Source organism: Bombus affinis, chromosome 5 (genome assembly GCF_024516045.1).
Source record: "Bombus affinis isolate iyBomAffi1 chromosome 5, iyBomAffi1.2, whole genome shotgun sequence".
Taxonomy (NCBI): domain Eukaryota; kingdom Metazoa; phylum Arthropoda; class Insecta; order Hymenoptera; family Apidae; genus Bombus; species Bombus affinis.
The window spans coordinates 9,399,765-9,424,911 of record NC_066348.1 but is presented as its reverse complement, the minus strand read 5'-3'; the positions used below and the strand labels follow the sequence as shown (position 1 = coordinate 9,424,911).

The window sequence follows — 25,147 nt, the reverse complement described above, 5'->3', positions numbered from 1 at the left end:
CATCGCGCGGAACAAGATTATCCAGTTCGTGCGAAAAAGAAAGATCGCGTAAATGCAACAATAGAAACGAGCACAACGAAACGCTGACAATAGCCGCGGTATAGGAAAGAGCTATCCCGCGAATACGGCTGGTTTTCTGTTTCTTCGATTAGATCGCGGCCAGGAATTTTTACGGCGCGACGACTGTTTTACACTGCTCGTGAACACGAGGAATGTCCCGTCGCTCGAGGTTTCGATTCCATGAAGACATATCAACGCGCACACGTGGCTGCATGCGCGAATACGCGCGCCAACCTTTCGACGATACGTCACCGCGCACCCACATTCATTGTACACCATGGCGATTTCTCATTGTAGGTGGAGGAGGCACGGCACGAGTTATTGACTCGTTTGATCCTGGGTTACGCCCCGACCTACCTTAACTCTGACTTAGTATCTTGCCACGAGAGCTTTCGGCCCACGACTGGGGCCACAACCGGCCACGGTAACGATCCTTTCGATTTCTTCGTCTGCACTGCAGGCCACGGAAAACCATACCATTCTGTTTTATTTCTGGATTATCAGTCGGAACGTACTTGTGTACCTACACAGGCACACGAAAGTATTGGAACGGTCTCGCAAGCATTTCATTGGAATATTATGCAGAACGTTTTGGAATTTCGTTGGCGTTGTAACTAGACGCGAGTATCGCGATCGTAATAGTCAGATTCGAAATCGATTCGAAAATGTATATAAAAGTTGGAAAATATTTGTTGCAAATTTAGTGGAAAATTAGTACGAAGCACGAATAGTAGCGTTAAACATACGATTAGTTTTAAACATGCTCTCGCTCTATATCGTGGCTTATTAACATAGTATACGGTATAATAACTTGTAACATATCAATAGATATCTTTCAACTTGTATATACACTTTCAAATGTGTTTCAAATTTTACCAATTTAATAAGAATAGTGGTGTCTCGTCACGGTGCTAAGGAAATTTCTAATGAATTCATCTATCACAGAATTATTTATACATTTTTTAATGAACTTTTTCATTGCGTTGTACGAAACTTTTTGACATTTCATCAGCACTATATCGAGAAACGGATCTGGGAATTATGTAGAAATCTATTTACAAGATATCCATTTCGCAAGGATGATCAACTTTCTTGGACAATCGATTTATTCACTGCGTTAATAAGCAACAATGTACAGCAAGACTGTGTGCATAATGAGACTAAGTATAGACAAGTTTACAATAAGCGTCTTATGACGGATTGGTTTGAAATTTTTCTATTACAATTACGATAGTCGAGTGTCATTAAGTTACATAATCTTCGTATCCGTAAAACATATTCATAAAAAATTCTGTGATAAGCGTTCGAATATTTTCGTAAGCTATTTTATTTATAATTGAGATGAACACAGCTCCTACAATACAGCAGATATTTTTCAATTTTCGTATTTATCGTGTATCGAGAACGCGTACGGATAAAATCAACAGATATACAAACATATTCATAGTTGCCTTACAAGCTAACACGAAAATTCTATTTTTCTGCTCGCGTCACTGTCAGCACTGTCAAAGCTCCTGATTTCTATAAACTCACGCTTTTAGACGTTTGGTTCCAAGCCATTTTGTGTATCGTAACATGCTCACAGTAGAAGCTGCTGGTAGCAAAACTTTAACGAAAGATACGTAATCAAACGTTGAAACGTTGAAATTACAAAATTACTCTGGAACCTGTTGATTTTCTCAGCCGTATATCTCATCAACGTCCATGTCTATCTCAAGCAGACAAAATTATCAAGCATTACCCGTACAACGATCGAGAAGATGCCAAAGTGGTTTGTTTGGAACGTTCGATCAATGCCTATGGCCAATAAGATGGCGAATGCAAACGATAAGGGTCGTTCTTGGCTGCCGGCTGCTGTTTAACAATGAACCATCGAAGTAAGTCGGAGTTCGCCTACCGCGGACACGGTTCGATCGATGATATAAATCGCTGGGTTCGTTAGTGAAATCAGCGCAACGGGACCGGCGGCGCTTAAACGCGCACGCCGTGGGTGAAAGAGCGATAGCGTTTCGTTAACGAGAGAAAGAGGCGCGAAAGAGAAATGGGTCGGTGTCCGCTGAAGGCATCGCGCTATGTATCTTTCGGTACTTGCAACCCTTTTCCACTGTCCCAACTGGTATCGTCGGCTTCCCTTAGCCTCTGCTCTCGTGCCACTGGCTACGCTTTCAACTAGAGAAAAAAATGAGCCGACAACGTGTCCGGGTAATGAGAAAAATGGTACGTCGGCCCCTGTAATGAAAAAACTCTTCGATGGAATTATGGCGGGCGCGATGCCCCTCGAATTGATAATTATTCTTCGCGTTTGAATTATTAGTTCCTCTTTCTGGCCAACTTTCGCTCTGTCGATTTACACTGTAGAAAATTTGCAAGCGCGTGTCACGCGGTTATCGATGGTTTCGTCTTAGCTCTTCATGCACGAATAGCACGCGTTTATGGATCACTCGATACTGTAAAATTATTCTACTTAGGAGAACGTGCATTCGATAACTGTTTAACCAGACTATTTAAACGAGTGTACGATGGATTCGCTTTAGAATGTGGGGAATTTTTGCGTGTAGAGACATCGATGCAGGTAATTGAAACAAATAGGTATATAGATTGCTATTTGTAAGTATTGGCAGGATGTTGGTCGATACACCATTGACGTTAATGTATGTACGTGTACGAAGCTGTTTGAAAAGCTTATGAAAATCTTCTATGAATATGCGGGACGAGTGAAAATGCAAAATAGAATTCGAAGAATCTCAATTTCTAACAGAAACAAAGACGAAGGACTTTTGATATAATTAAACGAGATCCAGGGTAGAATTTCGAAGCTGTTAAACATCGTTTATTGAACAGTCATTTACAAACGTATATTAAATACCATTTTTAGGAACGCACGAATATGAAATACAATTGAAGAATATACTTTTACCATAACGCGTTTAATTCTCCCTTGTTAGAAAAAAGTTTCAACCTATTTTACATTCTTCGTATCATCGTGCATTCTGCGAAAAGGATTATGCAAAATGGTACCTCTTAAGTACCAAAAAGTCGAATGAAATACGAGGTTCCGATGATAGCAATAATAGGTCGAAAGTGCCAGACGGTGATATCTATACCGATATTTCTCGCACAAAGAGTCTATATTCTTCTCGATAGCTAAAGGGTCAAATCTGGCATAGTGATTACCCACTAAACAATTTCGCATGGACACCGTGCCATCGCAACAGACCTCTCCTTTTGGAAACATGTTATTTCCAAAATGTATGCATCGGTGTTTTATATTCCGTTATATATTATCACGCATACACATATACAGGGTGTCTTGGTAATTCCGTTACAAAGCGATAGACGTCTTCGTTACTTTTTACGATACGAAGAAATGCTCAAGTAACGAATTGTTTGCCTTGAGAAGATGATGTTAAATAGATGATGGTTCCATTAATTCTTTTAAATGGAACCTTGTACCTTTTACTTGCCAGGCGATGCGTTTGTTTATTTCCTACACAAAAGTATCAAGGTATTATATATATTTTTGAAAATGCTTCGTTTAAGAGATACTTTGATGCTTTGACCTTAATTTCGTAAAACTTTACACGTGAAAAATACCCTCCCGTTTCTCTTTCTCTTGCCTCCCATAGGTAAAGGTAAACTCGATGAGATAAAAATCGACGCATCTTTTGAAACAAGCAGTCGAGATATCTTTCAAAACGCTTCAGTTTGCATATCGATATGCAAAAGAACACAAGGTTCCGCTTAAAAAGGAACCACGGTAACACCCCATGTTCGAAAAATATGAGCATGAAAATGCAACGTTTCATCGCAACCACGAACAACGATGCAACGAGCCAAACGATTCATTCCTCCAGCATTTGTCTTCTTCGAAAGAGTTTTACCAAGACACCCTGTACATACATACTACGTGCGACTGCGAATCCCTGATCCAAAGAAGATCGTGAAGAAGGGGCAAAGAGGGGGCGTTAAAAGCAGATCTAAACGCGAGTCGAACAGGATGCTACCCCCTGAAAGGAAACGAAAGCGGATCAAGGCATCGACTCGGCTAATTGGCGCCTCTTTAATATTATAAAACAGCCAATAACTCAACGGTAGACCGTGTAATTAAGCATGATAAGTCACGGTTGCAGTAGGCGAGAGATCTCCCCCTCCTAGAGACGGATAATAATTTGCATGTCCGGCGGCGGTTAAGATCGCAAAGATGGAACGTACGAGCGAAAGAGACGCGCGTAACGGCGCGCGAATCAGTTTCGGGATCTGCCACCGATGTTCGACGGGGCCCGGCCACGGATCCGGCCTGCTTTTCGCGCTCTTTTTCGCGCATCCATCACGCGTTTTAACTAGGCGTGTCCGTCGGCTTCGGGCGCATCTTGGAATCTCCATGCTCCGTACACGATGCGCGTCGTCTAGAAACTCTTTCCTCTTCTTCGTAGACCCTTTTCTCTTCGCTTCAACGCCGATGCGGCAGGTGTGGCTGACGATGTCGACCTCCGGGCAAGTCTCGACCGAATCCTTTGATTTTTCGCCTATCGTGATCGACCCTCGCTAGTTTCGCTGTGTCGATGGTCGATGGGAGCGAGCTTTGATATGTCACGCTATTCGCTTCGGCTGTAATGTCTATCGAGGGTTTGGGTAGATTTTATTTTAAACGAGAATGGAAAATGATTGTTTGCAGTTTGGTATTCTTATTTTGTAAATAATTTACAGATGCTGTCGTAGCCTCCTTTTTTGTAACATATAATTAATTTTGTTATGTGGCGAGTTAGATGTTAGACGGTAGAATTTAAAGGATCGAAGGAAATTACATTGCCAGGAACTGCAAACACAAGTCGCGTTAACTCGCTACATCGCTGCAACGACGTTACGATGCATTATGTTGCATAATGTTTTTAACACGTTCTGTACATTACTATAGACACTTGATATAGTATCGTTATGCGATACTGTTCTCTTTGTTTCCGTGACGTGTTATATAACTTTGCTACATAACGCGTTTTTGTTATACAACCACTGCAAAAGGTATTTGTACACCACTGTATCTATTATTTATATATTGATTAATTAATTTCGCATTATTTGGCGTCGTACGATTACAAAAATTTAGCGCTATGCAAATGAGGCGTGCAACCTAACAAAAAAACGTTCCGTTGGAAAACCTGTGCAGACACTTTCTGTAGCCACTGCGTGACACAGACGCAGCTTTAAACTAAACAAAATAATCGAACCCGTCCAACTTGAAAAATTCCGTCACATCCACGCTGCTACTCCAATCGAAGCTACATAAACGATCTTACAATCTTAACGACACCAGTTCTCGACCGTGAAATATTTACAATTAGCCGGAATTAATAGATCAGCCGCTTCGATCGAAACGGATCAGACGCGACACTGTACTCGCTCATTCGATCCCTAACTGTCGTCGTGGATCGTTAAGACGGTCAGCCTTGGACGTGTAGAAAACGCGAGGAATTTCAAGATCACGTCGATCGCACGAACACGAAGCGTTTCGTTGCGCAAACCGTGAAATAGGGGAACGATTTGCGCGTGATGTCTTTCTCCGTGGTGAACGTCCGCGAACGGATGTCCGCGATGGATGTCGAAAAGGGGCAGGTAGGAGGGAGGCGCGCGAATGCTCGCAAAGTCGGCGCGTCGGCTATTTAATTATCGACGCGATCCAGACCAGTCGTATATTCGCGCTTGATACACGATACGGATCGACGGCAAACCCGTGGTCTCGATCTGTTATTACGACTATACACGCTTCTGCGTGACTATTTATAGGGTTTGGATCGCGAGCCGCGATACGACAGTCCGCGTCGATTTGCCTGACGCTGATTGGTTAATGATACTGAAATTTCGAGGCGCCGTGTAACGATCTAGAATCTACAGGCTTGACGTTTCCAAGCCAAAACTTTCAAATATTTAACGAGATCTTTCTCTGTTGAATGGCGATTCTTTAAGTCGATACGCGGAGTTAATTAATTAACACTAGAATTATCGATAGTTAACGCGAAGCTATTTTTGTCAAAACCAGTGAAAATGACTGGTCTTTAGAAAATATGTAATATTTTTATATTTGTTGATTTATTTACTTTCTCACAGAAGGAATTTCATGTTATGTAGTACATTTTTGATATTATTAATCCACCTGGGACTAAACGAAGGTTGACACATTTATAAAATTGTAGAACCAGTCGTTTTGATTGCAGTGGTATTTCTAGTGTTGCATCTAGCGATCGATCAGGAATTTTCCTGGCAACTGATATCGTCATATTGAATGATACGCAGTAAAAATTTGCAAAACGCCTGAGAAGTTGTACAAAACGAGGAAACTGGTTAATTGGGGTTCGATAAACAAATTGCAGGATCCTTTTACACTTTGACAAGTACCAGTTATTTTGACTGGTATTGGTATAAGTAGCTTCTATACAGAATTATTTTCAGTTCAATTCATTATATTATTCTTTTAGTTATCGTTGCGAAAGTCATTACATTATTGCATTGCATTGAAAAAAATAACATGAAGTAGGAATTTTAAAATAAAATCGTAAGACCAGTCAATTTAACCAGTTCTAGTGTTAATTATGGACCACAATTACGCACAGATTTCGCGTAGTTTGAATCCTGTTGGGTCTGGTGAACTTCTCTCTCGATCTTTGAAGCGATCACAGAGGACAGGACGAAGCCAGTTTAACGCGAAGCTTCGTGCAATTATTCGCCAATTCTGCAACAGCGTGTCCTGCACTTACGGCGAATAAATGCGCTTTTTCGCGCGCCGTTCACGCTCTTGAAAGTAGATCAGGCGCGCAGCAAACGCCGGTTTTGAGAAAACACGGTGTACAGTGAGATTTTAGCGAAATACGCGCGAAACAGTGGTGAAGTTTCTCGATGTCATTCGTCGTCTATTCGTTTTCCCGTTTCGTTGCTGTATTTATTCTCTCATTTTTTATTGCTATAAATTTTCATGTCATTACCGTATATGTCTCCATTCTACATGTCCACAGTTGAGGCGCGCAAGTACCGTAGCAAATAGGGAAGCAAGGAGCGAAGCAGAGACTTTGGACAAGAAGCGACCAAGTGTCGAACGGTACAATTCTTTTTATCAATCTTAAACGACCAAACTCGCGATTTTTATCTCACTTATTTAGTTCGGAAGTACACATGTTACTTTTTCAAGCACGCTAATGCGTTTTTTAAAATGATATCTGTATTTTCAACGATTCGGCACGCTTAATCACTTTATCGACGAACTCGAAAGAACTTTACGTTTAAATCTGCAAAACGATTTACAAGTTTCGGCGTTCAAGCACGATATTCGCCGTTTATTTTGGAATTTCACGGGTTTCGTGAATCGTGAATCGTGCAGCTGCGTATTGTACCATCGAAATGTACGATACGCATCGAAAGGAACAACGTTCGGTTAAGAAATTGCCGGTTATCTTTTACCAGAAATACTTTACGTAATCGTGGCGACTGATGCGGTTTTATGTGTTCCTCCACGGTTAAACTAACGCTCATTAACAATTATAAAATGATCGTCTATACCATTAGCACCAGATAGCTCGTTATTCGAATCGGTACTCGTTTTAGTTCAGAAACCTATGTTATTATACGTTTAAAGTTGATCAAAAAAGGAAGCGCAAATCTACATAATAATACGTATGATAGGTCAGGTTTTTGGCTCGGAATAAAAACTTACGTCAATGTAGGAATTAATACACGCCTTTTGCTCAACTACCGTACTTATACTGTGTAAACGACGATTTCTTAACATACCATAGCAATTGTACGCATTAAACCTTTTCCAAGAAACTGGCTATTACGGACTCGGTCGTACACTAGAAAGATTTTTCATTCATTCGCAATCTGAGAGAGGAAGTTATCTCTGTGATTTTCTTCGTTTTGCGCTTCTTCTGCATCGTATTTCATAATTATTGCTTCCTTTCAGATACTTGTCGCCAATCGGTGTAAAACAAATTCCCTCTTACAGTGATCTAACTATACAGTAGATAGAAAATTCCAACATCGGATCAATTTCTGATTGCGAAATTTTGTAGAAACACCCGTTCGTATAGGAGCTTGTAAATTGTTAAATCGTAACTGATGAAATAAGAAATAAAAAACAATTAGTAACAGATATTTTAACAAACGTTGATTCGTCCTATTTATCAATCTTTCGACCTTTTGTTAAATAGATTAAGACTTTGGTATTATAGTGGAACATCCCTTAGCCGAATTAATCGAGAAATTGTTAGGGTAATAGAATTTTCGAATAACGGAACAGTCATTTTTCTGATATGAAATTTTAGTAATTTAAATACGGGTTAAGATTAATCGATAGATTCTTCAAATATTTATGAATGCCATTTCTTCTGTGTAATTCTTTTCGCATAAGTAACTGCATAGAGTTACGTTCTTTTTGTAGTTTGAACCATCGAAGCCCTTTTTCGAAGGTGTGTCCATTATCACTTTGGTTTGCTGTTTTCATTCGTGCAAAATCCTCGTTATCATCGCGATGAAACCATTTGTTGCATCGATACGTTTAAGGTTTTCATATTGTTGCCAGCAACCGAGCAATTTTCAATATCACGTCCGTGGTTGTGTCTATTCGAACGCCGTGTATTTTTCCCAATTCTGTGGCACCTACACCATTTTCGAAATTTTTAACTCGGTCGTATTTTGTTTCTATAGTTGGAACGCTATTAGTTTCGTACTAAATTCTCATAATCAAAATTCGTTCGATCGAATAAAAGAAAGAACGCATGGTGCATGAACAGGAACGTATTTGAAAGGGAAAAAGGTTACCGCGAAATATCACGTTCGGACGATAGAACGTCCGGATATCAGAGTATTCGAAGGAAGATTGGCTGTGTCGTAATTAGTCCGGAAATTTTTCTAGAGGAAGTAAAAGTCTAAAGTATAAATTGATTAAGAAGGTTGCGTAAAAGTTAACGTTGATTTGAAGTTGAAGCGAGAAACGTGTCGCCCACAACTTCAAAATACATCGATTCCGTTTCGCTATGGTAAGGCTCCTAAATGCATTAGTCGAAGATTATCTACCTGCGTTTCCTAATATGTTCGCGCTTGACTGCCGTTTAGTGGTAAAAATAATTTCTGTAGTTACAGTCGTTAAGAATCGCAAAGGTTAAATATACAATGATGATTCCATCGACATCAGTCTTTGCTAACATTTCGCGTAGAAAGAGTCTGTGACTATTTACGTTCGTACAAAGGAAAACAAGTCTCTGGACGTTGGAAAGAGGCGCAGTATCCCGTTTCCAAACACACACGCAACAAGAACGTAAATCCATAAGCAAGAGTGCATTCATCGCTGTTGAAAACGCGATTGGCCATTGACCATTTCCTCGCCGGAAGCACCGACGCTCTTCAGAGAACGCTCGGTGCAGCGACTTTCGACTTTCGATCGTCCAAACTGGCGCAAAGTTTAACTGGAGCTAAAAAGTTGCGATATCAATACGATTTCGTTCCTTTGATATTATATTTTTAAGCTTCAATCGGTTTCGTAGATAGGGAAAGCAAGTTTGCGACTTGACTTTTAATTTTGGAATAATTATTTGAGATAGTTTAGCAATGTTAGAATCTCATCTACAGTTTGTATTTGTTTTAGGTCATCCGAAAATCTGGTTTCTTTCGTTTTATAAGGAAATAATGGATGCACATTTTCAGTTTTATATTATTTTATCGAATTACGTATGATCGATTTTGTTCTATCAAATTGAAGATCACAACGTTCGACAGATTGGGTTTCATGTTTGTGTAAAGATGCGCTGTAAAAGAAAGACACTTTCCGGACAACCTAATACACTGTAATAATTCTAATGAGCGTTTATCGGTTATCATATAGAACGTGAAGTAAAAGTAATTTAGGCAATAAGTACGTAATATAATATAATAATTTAATTTAAGCAAAATTATGATGTATGATTGCGATGTATCCAATATCGATACGACGATGCTAATTAATGGTTAATGATACGGTGGCATAGAATTGCACGCTATTAGAAATATAGAAGGTGAGACAGCTGATATCATCAACTTAATTCGCGTCGATATTATTATCTCTTAACAGGTAGAACAATTTCCAAAAATTAGGTTCCAGATTTTTAACACCTTGCGGTCGTCATATTTTTCTCATCGACGCTACCAACTAGTGAGCGATAAATATTTACAGCTTGAAGACAAATTTTACCATCGCTGTGACGACGTCCATCCCTAAAAAATTAATTATACACAGCACTAATTAATTACATATTACAAGAACATAAATTCGTATAAATATCCGCGGTCTAATCTCCTTAAACCTGTAAAATCCTACGTGTCGCCATGCGTCGCATTGTTCAGCTGCGTCGAGTCCAAAAATCCACTGCCCCGTCAGGAAACAGCCTGCCTCTTTCATCAACTCGTTCGATCCATCGTGTCTCCGTCTTCATCGAGCTTGCCTAGTGGAGCGCTCAAGCAACGAAGCGGAGACAGTGCCGCAGGATGAAAGGAGAGACTCGGATAGCTTCCGTGTTCAAAGACGGGAATATCTGCGAGCAAACTTGAATTAATGATCGTGTGGCCGCGTATTATCGTCCCCTCTTCCCCTGCGCGGCCTTCTCTCCCCTGTATATTCTCTCTTCGGTTATTCTCTCGTTCGCCTCCGCTTTGTCCGCGGCGCGGCGGCTCAAGCACCGCGGCAACGGTTACGCGGTGACAGTGCGAAAACGCACGGTCAATGAATCGGACGTGGATGACGCGAAAGAGATGTACGCTGTACGCCACTCCATCAAATTATAGCACCGTGGACACTGCTCGGCCCGTCGAACCGTTAAATCGATTAATCCCAGGTGGAATGCACGAATCATCAATGCGTTCGCCACGGGCGCGCTATTCGTTCGACTCTCGGCGAGTTCGACCGCGACCGTCCTCCTCGATTCTTCCCGATTCTATGCAAAAGATTCTCTGCGTGTTGTCAACGCAGGCCACCGTTGTCTCCTGTGTAACTGTTGTACCGTGCGTTGTACAGGACATTGCCAGAAAATCAGCATCTGCTACATGTTGGTTGGTCGTAGCCACGGTAATTGTAGAGTCGCAACAGGCCGTGTTCCGCGGCCACGAGAAAAACGCGCATTGTCCAGGGCCAATTGTTCGACATGGCTGATGCGATTCTGTTATCTGTTATTCAACGGGACGACGAAGGATTAAAGGATGCAGGACGTATGGAGAGCGTTGCGACAGTTCCTCCGTGTTTTTGTAGACGCTCGTTGGTCGAGGTTGGACGCGAACCGTGAAAGAAGGGATTGCGTTTTGTACGTTTTCGTTCTGGAAGGAAGATGGCGAGTTCAGAGTCCTGCATCCTTCGACATGGATACGTATGTACGTATTTATTTATTTATTTCAGCCTGATGGCCATAAAATTACACCTGCTTTTGCGATATAAACGTAAAAGAAATTGAAACAAAATTAGAACTGCTGGATGACGATGATATAAAAATATGTAGAGACACGTGGATACGCGTAGAGTTTATAAGAGTAGGAATTTTTGTTTTTATTCGATTGGACGATCTTAATTTTATGTGGGTAATTTTGTTAAGGGAAAGCGATCGAGTAGAGTTAGAAGCACGTTTTATATTTTTGTAGTTTTTAAGTCTGAAATATTCTCAAAGGTTTATCAGGTTTTTCTTCAACTGTTTCGTATTAAAATATTATGTGCTTCTTTTTAGCCATCAAATAGCATGAAGGTCAGATAGATGATCGATAAAAGTGAACTTATCGTATGATCTCCAAGTATTGTGACGTTCGTACTATTGTATATTTTATTACGTTTTTCTTTTTTCATGAATAGTACATTTGTGTGAGAAAAGAACGAAATTATACTACTTCGTATACTATTTCGTATAGATTCCACAAATTTGTCATGGCTTTAGCGTAATGAGATGACCGTGAATGTTTTCAATTGATGAATAGCTATACGTTTTTCTTTATATCGTGTGAAAACATTTGCTAAAGACGATAAAATAATATTCAATTTCAATTTCGACATAAAAGTGAAGAAATAAAATTTCATGATCGTACGTGTATAATTACTACGAATGACTGTTATAAAATCTCTAGAAATAATTACAATTAATTTTGTCAAGACAACTTAATTAAGACATCGTTAGATGTCTGTAATTCTCGTTTACAGAAAGATACAGCTTTTTTTGTAAGAAGCTTTCAAAATATTTAATAAAATAATACAATGAGAAATATTCAGTCTCAATTTCGACATAGAAACGAAGAGATTTTTCATAGCCTTCAATTAATTTTATATTTAAGATAATACAATTTCAAGATCGTACGAATGACTGTTATAAAATCTCTAGAAATAATTATAATTAATTTTAACTAAACAACCCAATTAAGACATCGTCAGATGTTTACGAGTCTTCTTTACGCAAAGGTATTACTTTTCTTTAGAAAGTTTATCTTCAAGATATTTAATAAAATTAATTAAATAAGATGATGAGAAAGCTTCACTCGTTAATTTGAGAGATTTGTTGGGAATGAAGGATATCGAGATTTCTCTTTGCGAAGTCTATATCGATGCTTTATTTATAAAGTCTCTGTGTCTATATCACTCGATGAAATGAAATTTAGGTATTGAATTGCTTTCAAGCGACAAGTGAACATTCACGTGTCTTGACGACGGGCACGAGCACATAATACCGAAGGTGACGTGTAGCAAACGAGATCGAGGAAATAGCAAAGTCATGTAGACATCAAGAAACCCGGACCTGTCCTACTGTTCTGCGTGGATGTCCGGGGCATTTAAAACGATTTACGTGAAAATGTTTGCACTCGTATCTACTTAGTTACTTCTTCTTTTAAATTATTCTCTTTTCTTTTTATTGTTCGTCGTACAAACCGAAGCAAACTAGACCGGGCGAGTAACGTTGTACGCGTTTGAAAATACACTTTTCGAAAGCATTTTCAATAACTTTACCGTATAAATATCATCCGCCGTAACAGAAGAAACTTTTATAATAAAGTGTGGTTTAAACTTTCGTCCAGTTATGTTTCTTGATACTTAGAGAATTAATTTTCGATTATGTTGTATTAAACAGAAACTTAGAATTGGCCACATCTCAGACTCACAGGCGCGTATCTAATCTGAATTTGATCTATTAATCCGCGACGTCTGTGATCGTCAAATTACAATTGTCAAACACGTGCTTTTAAATTTCTAAATAGGATCACCCACGCAACCAGATCGAAGCAAAAATGAAGTTTCAAACGTTTTGTCCTTTCTGAAATAAACGTCGCTTTTTAACAAAACCTAACTACTAAATCTTTCTCTGTATAGGTGCAATTGATGCGATGTTAAAACCAATATATAAAAAGAAAAGAAATATTCAGAAATAATAGACGAAATATGCGCTATCGTTACAAAGAGCGATTCGACAAAAATTCATTTGAATTACTCTTACACTTGGAAAAACGTATACTAGATAAAAATTACAATTACTGTTCACCAGTGGTGTTATAAATTTGTCATTTTTTAAATCAAATATTTAATTAAATTATTAATTTTCATATTTTTATATATCATTTTTCAAAATCAAATTCTCGCACGTTTTAATGTCACGTGTTACTACACGTGTTATCCGGCGTTACTATTTGCATAATACTTGAACGTCATTAGATTATTATACATTTAATGTACGTAAGTATGCGTAAATATGCGCGCTCTCGAGCAGACGATTAATTTTCATACATCGGCGCAAACGTTCGCGCAGCTCCTCGCATTTGAAAGCGTAATTCATGCTCGTTCGTTCTCGACGAGCCTACCCCGAGCAATCGTCATAATTGCAATAATAACAGTAATCGCGATAATGGCGGTTTACTTCATTGTATGGCGAGTACACGCATTAACTTTATTATCACGGCTTGTAATCGTCACCGACTGAAACACTCGAGGGATACCGCGGTGTATCTAATTTATCAAGAAATTGCGAGCACGCGAAATAAACTGCGGCATAACGTCTTGTCACAGCTGCGACACGCACAAAAGACGATTGTCCCAACATTAGACACATTCCTGCACGTTTCGACGTCGCTTTTAATTTATCGCGTTCTCTGTTCCTTCGCTGTTGAACAAGTTGGCTTAGAGTTTTAGCTGACGGAGAACTTCGAATACCTTAATTTTACTATTCTTCGCATTATTAACCCTCGACTGTCGACGAGTTGGTGCTCTACGTCACCGCTTCGAATCATCTGCATCTTCGTTTCTTTTTGTCGGAGTGTAACTTGATTACGGAATTACAAGAAACATTGCGCGTCTATGAACGATACCTCTTATTGTAACAGGCCACGATTCAATTTAAATAATAATTTTGAATAATTTTTTAATTATAACGTAACTAAGTGTTTGACGTTTGCAAGAGTGGAACTAATTACTGTATAATTCCGCGATAAAAATTTCTAACGAAACATTCAGCTGAAGCTGTTCATCCATATAGTCTTTAAACTACAAATGAACTGAGGTTTTCCCGAATCAGTAGACAGATCGACGTGTAGCGTTTCAAAGTTTGATAGTTGTCGGACAATTTTCAAAGAAACGATTACGATTTATTATCTGTTGATTCCACAGAAACGCGATAGGAATTGCCTTTCACCCTCATTAATCTATTTCACTAACACTCGTTGCATTGTCGAATACGTAAACGAAGAAACGTCGACGAGTAGACGATCGAATTTCAATAAACTCTTACTAAACGCTTCTATCAATCTTAATAAAAAAAAGAAGAAGAGAAAGAAACGTACTATATCTCGTGCAATCAAACTACAGAGATTCGTAATGTCTCTCAGCATCGAGCAACCGATATGAAGAAACCGAAAGAAAAAGCAAGTATCGTGGGTCGCGCCGATTGCAAGAGACGAAGCACGAGGAGTGTGATAGAAAGATGTAACAATAGATCAAACAAAATGACTAAGACGGACTATTTCGAGTTAATACGGGGTTGTAAGCGGCGCATCAGCTAGTCTTATACAACTTGCATGGATCGTTTCCAACAGCGGCGTATCGAGCTCTGCAAGTTATGCGCCCGTACTTACTGCAGGCACGTAAGGTACCCCTGTGCACAGGCGGAAAAGATAGGGAGAGTGAGTGCGTTGCCTGGTATCAATTTGTCTGGCTGGTAGCAGGTTCACTCGACCAGACGAAGGTCGCTTTGTGCGAGCCGCTATCCGGCATTCTATCAAACCCAACAACATTCGCTACGATCGATTTATTCTCGCAACGGCCGCGTAAGATACCAATTACCTGTAGCGCGTACGCTACTCACCTTCGAATGGAAATCGGCAGTTAAGCGACCGAGCTTTCGCTTTGAGTCAGTGCTGGCCACAGGTGGAGCTCTCCTTATTTTCTTCTCCTCTATGCACGTGTGTTTGACGATGTTGCACGAGCGAATGGCATGGAAACTTCGAACGTAAGGGTCTAAAGCATACCGAGCACATTTTGCGACAAAATGTGCTTCTAATTTACGTCCACGTGCTTCTTACGTTCATCGCCTTACGACGAGATCCAACCTCCATCCAAATGTGATACGCGTACAATTTTATTCGAATTTTAATTCGACGAATAAAACGATTGACCCTTGGAGGATGAAGATTGGGCAAATTCTTGTTATTTGTACTTGTACTTGTTATTTCTAAGTTACTTCCGCTATCGAATTATGCAACGGTTTATCTTCCATGTAAATTTAGTTACCGCGAAGGGAGAGAAAGCTTGTCCCGTTGCTTTATCGTAACAAGATGAAACATTCGACGCGACGACGAGCTCCGGATCTGCTCAAATTTTCGTGAACTTATTTATCATAAGCAGATAGCGTAGGTGATTGTAAATTGCAAAGAAAGTTTTGAAAGATAACATCTATATAAATAATCGTCGATCAGCGTGGCTGCTGAGCGACTTAACCGATATTTCCTAATGGTATATTACTTTTTATAACAATTAGCTAGAAGAGTTGACGAAAATCAAATTGTGTAACGCGCAGGACGAAATAATGGTTACGACATTCGAGGCAAATAAAATCGAGGGAATTCGATCATTAGCCTAATGATCTAACAAAATGGTTTCATTATCGTTTCCTCGAGAATCGTCGAACGTGCAGGAGGTTTGCGAACGTCGCTACTTATTTTTCGTCGCGTCCTCGAAATTGTTGGCGCAGTTATATCCTAGGCTTCCTAGAAAAAAACCGATGGCCTCGAGGAATAGTTTAGGTTTAGGTGGTCCTTCTCGGCTGTGCTGTTCAAGTGGAACCGGAATGTGCATCCTTATGCACCGAACGATAGTCTTCCATCGATCGACTCTTCGTTCCGTGAGTTAGAAATTATGGAAGGCAGACTCGATCGATTTTCATAATCTACCAGATCCCAATAGTATACTTACGAGTGTTGCCGATGATCCGGTTCAAACGCATCACGAAATCTGCATAATTCTCTCTCTGTCTCTCTCTCACTATCTTTCTCTCTGTCGAGATGACATACGAAGTTACATTTTTCTCTTTATTTATATATTCTTTTGCTTTGCTTTCATTTAATTCTTAACTGCTATGCGATGAAATGCAAATGGTTAATTATACGGCGATCTCGGATACAAATTTACAATAGTTGGATCTATCGGATTGATGCTAAAGTTATAGTTATAAACAATGGTGATAGTTATAGAACTGAATCCGATTGAAGTTAAGATACTACGCGATGCCTTAAATGAAAATCAATCGACAACGTTTCTAGTGTTTGGAATATTTCATCTTATCATTTAATAGGTTTAACAGGTTCTATAGGAATAGCGTATTATTCGTGGAAGGGTCCACAAATATCAGGATAAAATTTACAAATGTCAGGATAAAAAGCGTAATAAACGTAAAACGTTTTGAATTTTTCAAGTGGTTTTTATTCAACATTGCACATGCTTAAATACATTTGGTCTCATCAGAGGAACATTATTGGTGGGAATTGGTTTTGCCTAACTGAAGGGAATCTCCTCTTAAATTAAGATTATCGTCTAACATCGTATCGTAACAACGGCATAATAAAGCGTACGATTTATTTACAAAGGTACTCGATGGCAGTGTTACCGGCCCGAAATACGATCGCGTCGCAAAATTCGCATCTTACGATCTACGTAATCTCGCCTTTCGAGCAAACCTCGGTCCGCTTCGTTGGCAAAAGAACAACGACGTTTATTACAACTATAGCCGGATCACTTCTCGAATCTTCATCGAATACTTTCGAAAAACACCGTAATTTGAAGGGCGCCGCTCGAAACAGAGCCCTCAGTCTCTTTTACGTTTCTCTCGTCGCTAGTCCACAAATTAGAAGCGAGTTATGATAATATCGTCTAAGACGAGCACGCGAGAAGAAACGAACCGCGCATTTCATCCAGAAAATGAATGGAAACGACGACGAGGCTTAATTTGAAAATAGGGCCGATCCTTCCTCTTGTTTTTCAAGTCGCAGAGCTTTCTAAGCCGAAACGAATACGCCTCTCTGATCTACCTACGCCATGTTCCATGAAACGTTAAACGTTTGAAAACTCGTACGGTTATTCTGTATCGCGAATAATCTGACCAACGGACGTAACCATGTTTTATTTCTGTAAGCAGCGTAAGGAATGTACAGGTTTTTAAAAATAAAATGTAGAACCCAGGCGCAAGAAAAATAATTTCGAATTTCCATCCTCCCGGACGTTCCATCGTACAAATATTTTATTCTGTCCGAACGTTTTTTCCATTCGACCATCATATTTTGATGTTTTTTCGTTACTTCGGTGTAAAACTGGCGTCGTACGTTGAACCTTGAAACATTAAATTTCACACGCTGGGAAGGTCTGAAACTTTGCACACCGGGAATAGAGACACGTGGAAGAAAACGCCAAACGAATCGATTACAAAACTCCGAAGAAGTAGTAACCCATCTGCGTCCGAAACACGTTTCTCTGGGTCGACGCGACGTCTCTGCTCGCGATGTCTCGGCCGCGTAGTACGTAGTCGCTATATTTACGCGAATAAACAAAACCTCGCGTAGCGAATGCACTTTTTCCACGGCGAATAACAAACTGCCTGCGTTACCGGAATCGCCTCAGCTAGTCGGAAATCGTTTTCTTTCACTCGGCCGTTTCCTCCACCCTTTTGCCGCGCATCCTACAGTCTTCTCTCTTCATCGGCTTAACACGTAACTATTACCGCGGACCTGAAGCGTATCGAGTATCCTCTCATTACTCAGCCGTGCAAAATCCTGCGCGGAAGACAAATAGCGTTGCTATGATGGCGAAACGCGGCCTATGGTGCGACCCATGTCCACGGATGAAGACGTTGCGCGTTTGTCCGCTGATTAGCGACTCCTGCATTGTTTGCCGGCGCCGTGACTGAACAGAGACAGAGCGTGTCCACCCCTTGCCGTATAATAAATAATGTAATATCGAGCGAGACTGGTGATACGGAATTATTTACACGTGAAAATCGCCAATCATAGGCTTGCGGCACGGAGAATGTAAAAGATCGCATGAAAAATGGAAAACAAAGGGGGAACGACCTGGCAGTGTAGGAAATTCGAAGTAGCTTTACAGTGGTTCGCGAAAGTATTCGCACGCTCGTACAATCTTTTTGCGTATGTATGTACGTACACGAAAGATTGTTTGAAATTTCATTAACGCTGCAACGAGACGCAACTATCGAAGATGATATCGATGAAATTTGAAACGGATATGAAAATGTATAAATGGAAATTAGAAGATATTAATTGGAAGCACATCATCAAATTGTTCGAACAATCAATTCGCTGTGTCAATAAACCACGGTATATAGTTGGACGATTTTGCCACTAGTTGTAGGTTTAACGTTACTGTTCGTGCTTTATGCTGATTTTAGATCGACTATGTTCGTAATAAATATTTTGTAACTTTTATATACATTTTCGTACACGTTTCAAAGTTTACCAATGTAATCGTGTCCCGTTAAGATGCCAACGAAATTTTAAAAACGTTTCGTACAGTGCGCGTAATATATTCGCGAGAATATTCTGTGACAAGTATCGTACATTAAATAAGGTAAGAAAATTATTTGTTAACATACGACATTGTAGGGAACGAAAGTCGGATCGTACGGCAAAGGGTTAAGGAGCGTGTAGCCAGGAGAATACAGACAGGCCACACATGCCGTCATGTAACATCCACCTTTGACGTTAAAATCATTTCCTCCCCCTTGTTCCTCCTTCGCTGTCCACGCGTTAAACATCCTCTCCATTCGAGCGAACGAGTCGATGAATAATTAGCCTTTTCTCTCTAATCGACGAGCGAATCGCATAAATTTCTATCGGCTTAATTGAGGAAGCTACGCGGAAATAGATTTGTGCCGCGTACAAAGAGGCCGGTTTTCCTTTGTTCGAGCGTCGATTAATCGTCGCTACCGTCTTCGGGCTACCTGCCCGCCGAGCGCTAATTTCTACGGCTTAATTGAGCATGCGTGATAATGCGACGTTTGCGTTTTTCATAAGCCGATCTTTTCACTTTGGACGGTATCCCGACGATCAGGTTAGAGCGTGATTACGATTGCGCTCGTTGATGATCACGAACGATTCTAATTAGATTTTACCAAGAACGATGCGCTTTTTGCGCTATCTTTTTGCGCACGAAGATAGGAAGCGCACTGTTAAGTCTAACAGATATTAAATTAGTGGCTGTTGGATTCGAGGAATTCGTGATTTACAGATTATCCCAAAGGGTACACGTTGCTCGACATTTTTTCAAGGAAAATCCTAGAGATCGAGCGTCAAATAACGCGCTAAATAACGCGCTCGACTTGTTCTACTTGACGGTAATAAGCGAATGAAAAGCGCTTTGGCTAGCAATTTCTAGCGGAGAAAAACGCTTTGCCTCGAAATTGGTGCGCTCAGCCGTGGTCGCCGAGAGAAAACAATGGTAATCGGCTCGAAGGATTTCGTGTAGTCACGTTGCAGTGCAGTTGCAAGTTTCCTGCATCGTGGCATTCGTTCGTTCGATCGGCTACGCTCAGTGTCGTTGTTCCGTGGTACGATCGGATTGCCATTTTCTCTGGATGAAGAGGATTAACGATATTGGCCGGGAGAAATCGGCTCGGTATAGCGGTATTAACGTCAGCCGCCGCTTGACTTTTGTATTTTCGTTCGTCGTCGCGATTCTCGGCTCGAAGCAAAGAGAGCCGAGCTTTCTCACAGCGTTCAGGGAAGGAAGGTAACTCTCTTCCGTCTCTATCCCTCTTTCTCCCTCCTTCTTCCCCTTTCTTTCTCCCTCGTTCTCCGTGTTTTCGCGTCTGGCCGGCACCATCTATCATTCTGTCAGCTAGGAGATTTCAATTTGCTCTCTTTTTGCGCCATTACCAGGCCCCGAAGCTCGCGCAAAATTGTATTTAATTGTGATTGACTGCTAAGTGGAGGTGGCCGACCACCGCCATTTGTCCTCCGATTTTTGCATATCCCTAATTGCGGGAGGAACATCGCCGCTGAATCGGCCGGTCGAATCATTTGCCTCGCGAGAAAGAACCCTAAAAACCTGTCCTCGCGCTTTTCTTTCTCGGTTAACTTCTTTATCGAGTCTCTGTGTCAAACGGTCGCGTCGATCCCGAGGGAAACGATTTTAGAGCGACGTGCACGCGATAGTCGACGAAATGTTTCGAGTCGCGACGCGTCCCGAGGAACGCGCGAATATTTGAAAAATTAATTGAAAACCTTTCCAAACACGTTTGTATTAACCCTTAATTACACGCGTCCATATCATTGCTACTGCGATCCTTACGCTGTACGATTGAGATATAAGTCGATGAAGGTACTCGAGTGCTTGAATTTGTAAAGTTCTGCTTAAATCGACATTCTAATGATCGGATCGTAGATTCTTATGCATTGCGCTTATGTGAAGAATTTAAGAGCGTAAGCTTACATAAGATATGCAAAAGGTACGTAAAACGTCTGTTTAGATCGTATTTTGTAAAAATATTCAATTAGCATAATACTCTGTGATCTAATAAGAACGAAGTAAGAGTGAAACCTTCTACGATAGACGAGAGATCCATAGTTAAGGGTTAATAACGACACAAAATTTCATTTCGTATGTAAATTTAATCAAATAGAACTGATTCTATCGTATCGTGTTAATACAATTAAACGTGTAATTTCAATTTTATACGTCTGATGCTGTGTACAATTGTTTATAACCGGGGAAAATAATCGAGGTCAACGCAGTGTCTTACTTAACGCCTACGGATTCTTTGGTTTATCTTGAAATCTTTTAATGGACTGTAAAGTTCGTTGTCCCTTGTAATCGACGAGGTACTTAATCTTTTCTTACGTCGTTATTTGCCATCGACTTTCTTCTTATAAATCATTCACAGTGGCTACAAAAAGTGTTTCCACCCACCCTTCGCTTCGAACGAAGCGTTTTTAATCGGATTCTACGTTCGATTTTCATCGTCGCGTCTCGAATTTTTCTAGTCGCATTAACACGCTCGGGCGTAATCAATTGGTACGTAAATGTTGTAACGGGCACAACGACGCGCCAGTAATTTTCGTAGCTACTCGTAGCTCGACGTTTAATTTGCTGTCACGCGGAATCCAAGTCGTCGTTCGTTCCAAAATTCGACGATTTAAAAACGTTTCGATCAGCCACGCGTTTCACAATACGAAGTACCGTCGTGAATCTCGCCTACAGACGATATTACGTTTTCGCAGTCACATGGATCGATCATCGCGATCGAGAGATCCCTGTCCGTTTATTCATATATGTACAGAATTACCTATAACAACGTCGCAATAACTTAATTGTATCTAATTAGATATTTACAGAAACCCTACAACTAAAACACGCTACACGATATTTTACTATCTACAATGAAATTTCTGGCGAAGCTCGTTTCCGCTGTTTGTCTAAAGATCGATTTACATTACGCATTAGGACAGGAAAATAATCGAATAACGTTTACGGTAGTGATTCATCATTATGGTATCTGACAGTATCGACGTAAGAATATTTCTCCGTATCGTACAGTGCACGTCGTTCCATGCTATTTTGTATTTATTTTTAATTATTGAACGGAGAAAATCTAATTCTCATAAACGGAAAAATATTTATGGTGGAACGTAACACGCTGTATAAACAATTATACAATGATATACCATAACGAAATTTGTGCCGATGTCCGTATGGATAACGTAAATCATCCTTAAACCCTAAGCAAAGCGAACGAGGTGTATTTCGCGTCGACCTGTCTCGCTTAAATAATCTCATCTTCTATTCTGCTTCCCTTAGATCTCATCCCCTAGGGTTAGCAAGTTCATCAAACTCGTTGCGTTTCGCGTATCAACGATGTTATCGCGGTTCGATCAAGCGAAAAATATCGCGGAATCCGGCAACAAGGCCGAACGAGGAAAAAGCATTAACGAGTAGCATCGTGTACCGCGTCTGCACGCGGCAATTATTGCTAATTAAACTATCCGCCGGGATCGAAACTAAAATTCTCCTCGCCGAGAAATGCGGCCCGACCACGTTCTACGAGAAAGTTGGGAAACTCGACGATTCCGTAGTTTAGTCTCTAATCGTTAATATCTGCGCTGATAACGACGTGATTTTTGTTACGTACCATTTTTACCTTTAAAATCGCCGATTGACATCGTGGATCGTGCAACGAAGCTTCGACGATATTCAGCTCGATCCGATTCGTCCTGGCGTTCTTCCAGCTGGAACATCGTTTCAAGACCATTTCTGTCGTCGTCGATGAGCGACTACGTAGCTACGGTTCCCCTCGTTTTCGCAGGTGACGGAAGATTTCACGGTGATGCGAAAAACTACGCTCCGGTTGCAAGAACCGGAGACTTTGAGACGCCTGTTTTGGCCATCCGCGTCCCTCCGTCAACGAATTTGCTCGAAATTGATGCAGTACTTTAGCTTCGAGCCTTTTTACGCGCTCGACTCTTCTCTTCACCGGAAAGGAACGCTCCTCGCCTTTGCCTCTCGTCGTTCTCTTCCTTCTTTCAAAGAAAGTAAGTACTTCGAAGGCTATCTGGAACTTTACGTCGCAAGAGTTTTCACTCCCTTTGCAACAGCTCGTACAACGCGGCGATATACGTTTGCGCCATTTGTAGAGTCTCGAATTTGCTGAGCTTTCTGTCATTGCCGAGACTAGGCACGACGTCCCGGAGCCTATCGAAAGCATCGTTCAGACTGTTCATCCTTCTTCTTTCACGCGCGTTCGCCGCCAGCCGTCTCTTTCTCAACACCTCGATACCCGGCGTGCCGTTTTTGATCTTCTGCATGCTCTCCTTCGCCTTTTGGCCGGGGTACACCATCGGCGAGATGTGGAGAGCGTCGTTTTTTTGGTGGTACCTGGACGGCTCGCATTTGCCGCCTTGCTGGCTCTGAACGTAGTTTTCGTTTCTCTGCACGCTGTACGTGGCACCCAAATAAAGAATGTCGCCTTTCTGCCCATAAGGATTGCCGTTATTTCTAGGCAAAAAACCATCACCTTTCGGGATACCATAACTCTTCGCGGCGAAGAAACTCTCCTGATTCTGGCCGAACTCGCACCTGCCGTTGCTAAAGATATTGCTCGTGTGGTGCTCCATTTTTGGCGGGGTGTCGGCGCTTTGTTTGGCCGCAGCATTCTCACCGGCGAATTCGGCGCGGCTGGATACACCGTTGTAAACGTTCTCCGCGCACTCGTTCATCCTGAATGCTGGCCTGGCCGACTCCTTCGCCGTCCTCATGTTATTCGAATGGCCTATTAGGTGCTCGTTTCGGCAATCTTCTTGGTAGTAACCCTCGTAGAACTCGGTGAAGCCGGTCGCGGTCACGTGAAAGTTGCCATTCGCTGCACCGATCTCTTGATACTCGCGATTTTGACAATCCAACGAGCTCACGCTACCACAGCTGCTACCCCTGGATCTCGGCGGTTGAGGATAGATCTCTTGATGAATCCAGCTACGAGGATTCGACTCTGGGCTACTCGCCGACCCATAACCCTCGGAGTCTAACAGATCGTACTGTTGGAAACTGGTGTAAGCGGTCATTCTCACGGAACGTCTGTGTCTTTTCAGTTTACTCGAACTAACGATACTCGACGACGTGTAACGTGGTATTTAGAACATGATACACTAGAACTGTTCGAAGGAACGATCTCCTCAGGCAACTGTCATCTTGTCTGATGGAACGAACGAATTGACGAAGTCGACGTTCTCGCGATAGAAACATTCGGCCTCCTGCAGAGGACAGAACGTACGCTCAAACTACCAATTGGTTGATCCTGTCGCGATATATCATGTTTGATCGATGCGTGAAACTGATCGGAAGAATCGAAAGGACTCACTGGATCCTCTGGATGACCGTGTATGCTTCGCGTACGGAAGCGTTGCGTAAACTGACTTTACCTGGCGATCTCGTGGTCTGGACCATGCTGCCCAGTTTTCTTAGGGCCCGATGGTGGGGATGGAGGACTACTGGGGCCTACGTGGAAGGGATCCAGGAGGAGTGGAAGGGGTCCACAGGGAAGTGGGCATCTCTTTGTAGAAGCCGCACGACCGGACACGCCCCTCGTCTTCCTTCGTCCTTCTTCGCTGGGGGCTCTGGAAGGTAGAGTCGAAAGACGATCGACGCGAAAGAAAGGCGCTCTATCAAGTGGCACGCACGGTCAGGGGACGAGGCGCCGCGTTCTTGACATTTGAGACACGGCAACTAGCCGCTGTTCGATTTTTCTTTTTTCTCCTCCGCTCTCCCTTCGACTTTTCGTTGCGGACGCGCTTCCATCTCGTGACCCTCGTGCAGAGGAGATTTCGGCCGGAGTTGCCATACGATCGCTGTTGTAAATTGTTTCAAAATGTCCGTTTGAAAAACATCCAAGGATTCGAGTACTTCAGAAGCAATGCCGAGCAACTTTGTAGATTAAAGAAGAACGACGGTTGCAAAGACTTTTTTCTTTTAATTCTCTTTGAAATTTACAGCTGTTTATGCTGTCTCTTCTCGTTGCAGTTGCCATTCGATTGCCAGTTTTTGCCTTTATCGACGACGCGAAATATGGCC

The 25,147-nt window shown here is 41.4% G+C and overlaps 1 protein-coding gene and 1 long non-coding RNA gene across 2 annotated transcripts in view; one reads left to right on the top strand and one right to left on the bottom strand.

Moving 5' to 3' along the window:
- Positions 1 to 25,147, top strand: part of LOC126916362 (uncharacterized) — a 123,632-nt gene that overhangs the window by 55,040 nt on the left and 43,445 nt on the right. The gene's annotated exons all lie outside the window — the stretch shown is intronic.
- On the bottom strand, positions 22,703 to 24,561 carry LOC126916352 (protein twist-like). The gene has a single exon (XM_050722066.1). The coding sequence runs from the start codon at positions 24,139 to 24,141 to the stop codon at positions 23,161 to 23,163; it is 981 nt and encodes a 326-aa protein (XP_050578023.1). The 5' UTR covers positions 24,142 to 24,561; the 3' UTR covers positions 22,703 to 23,160.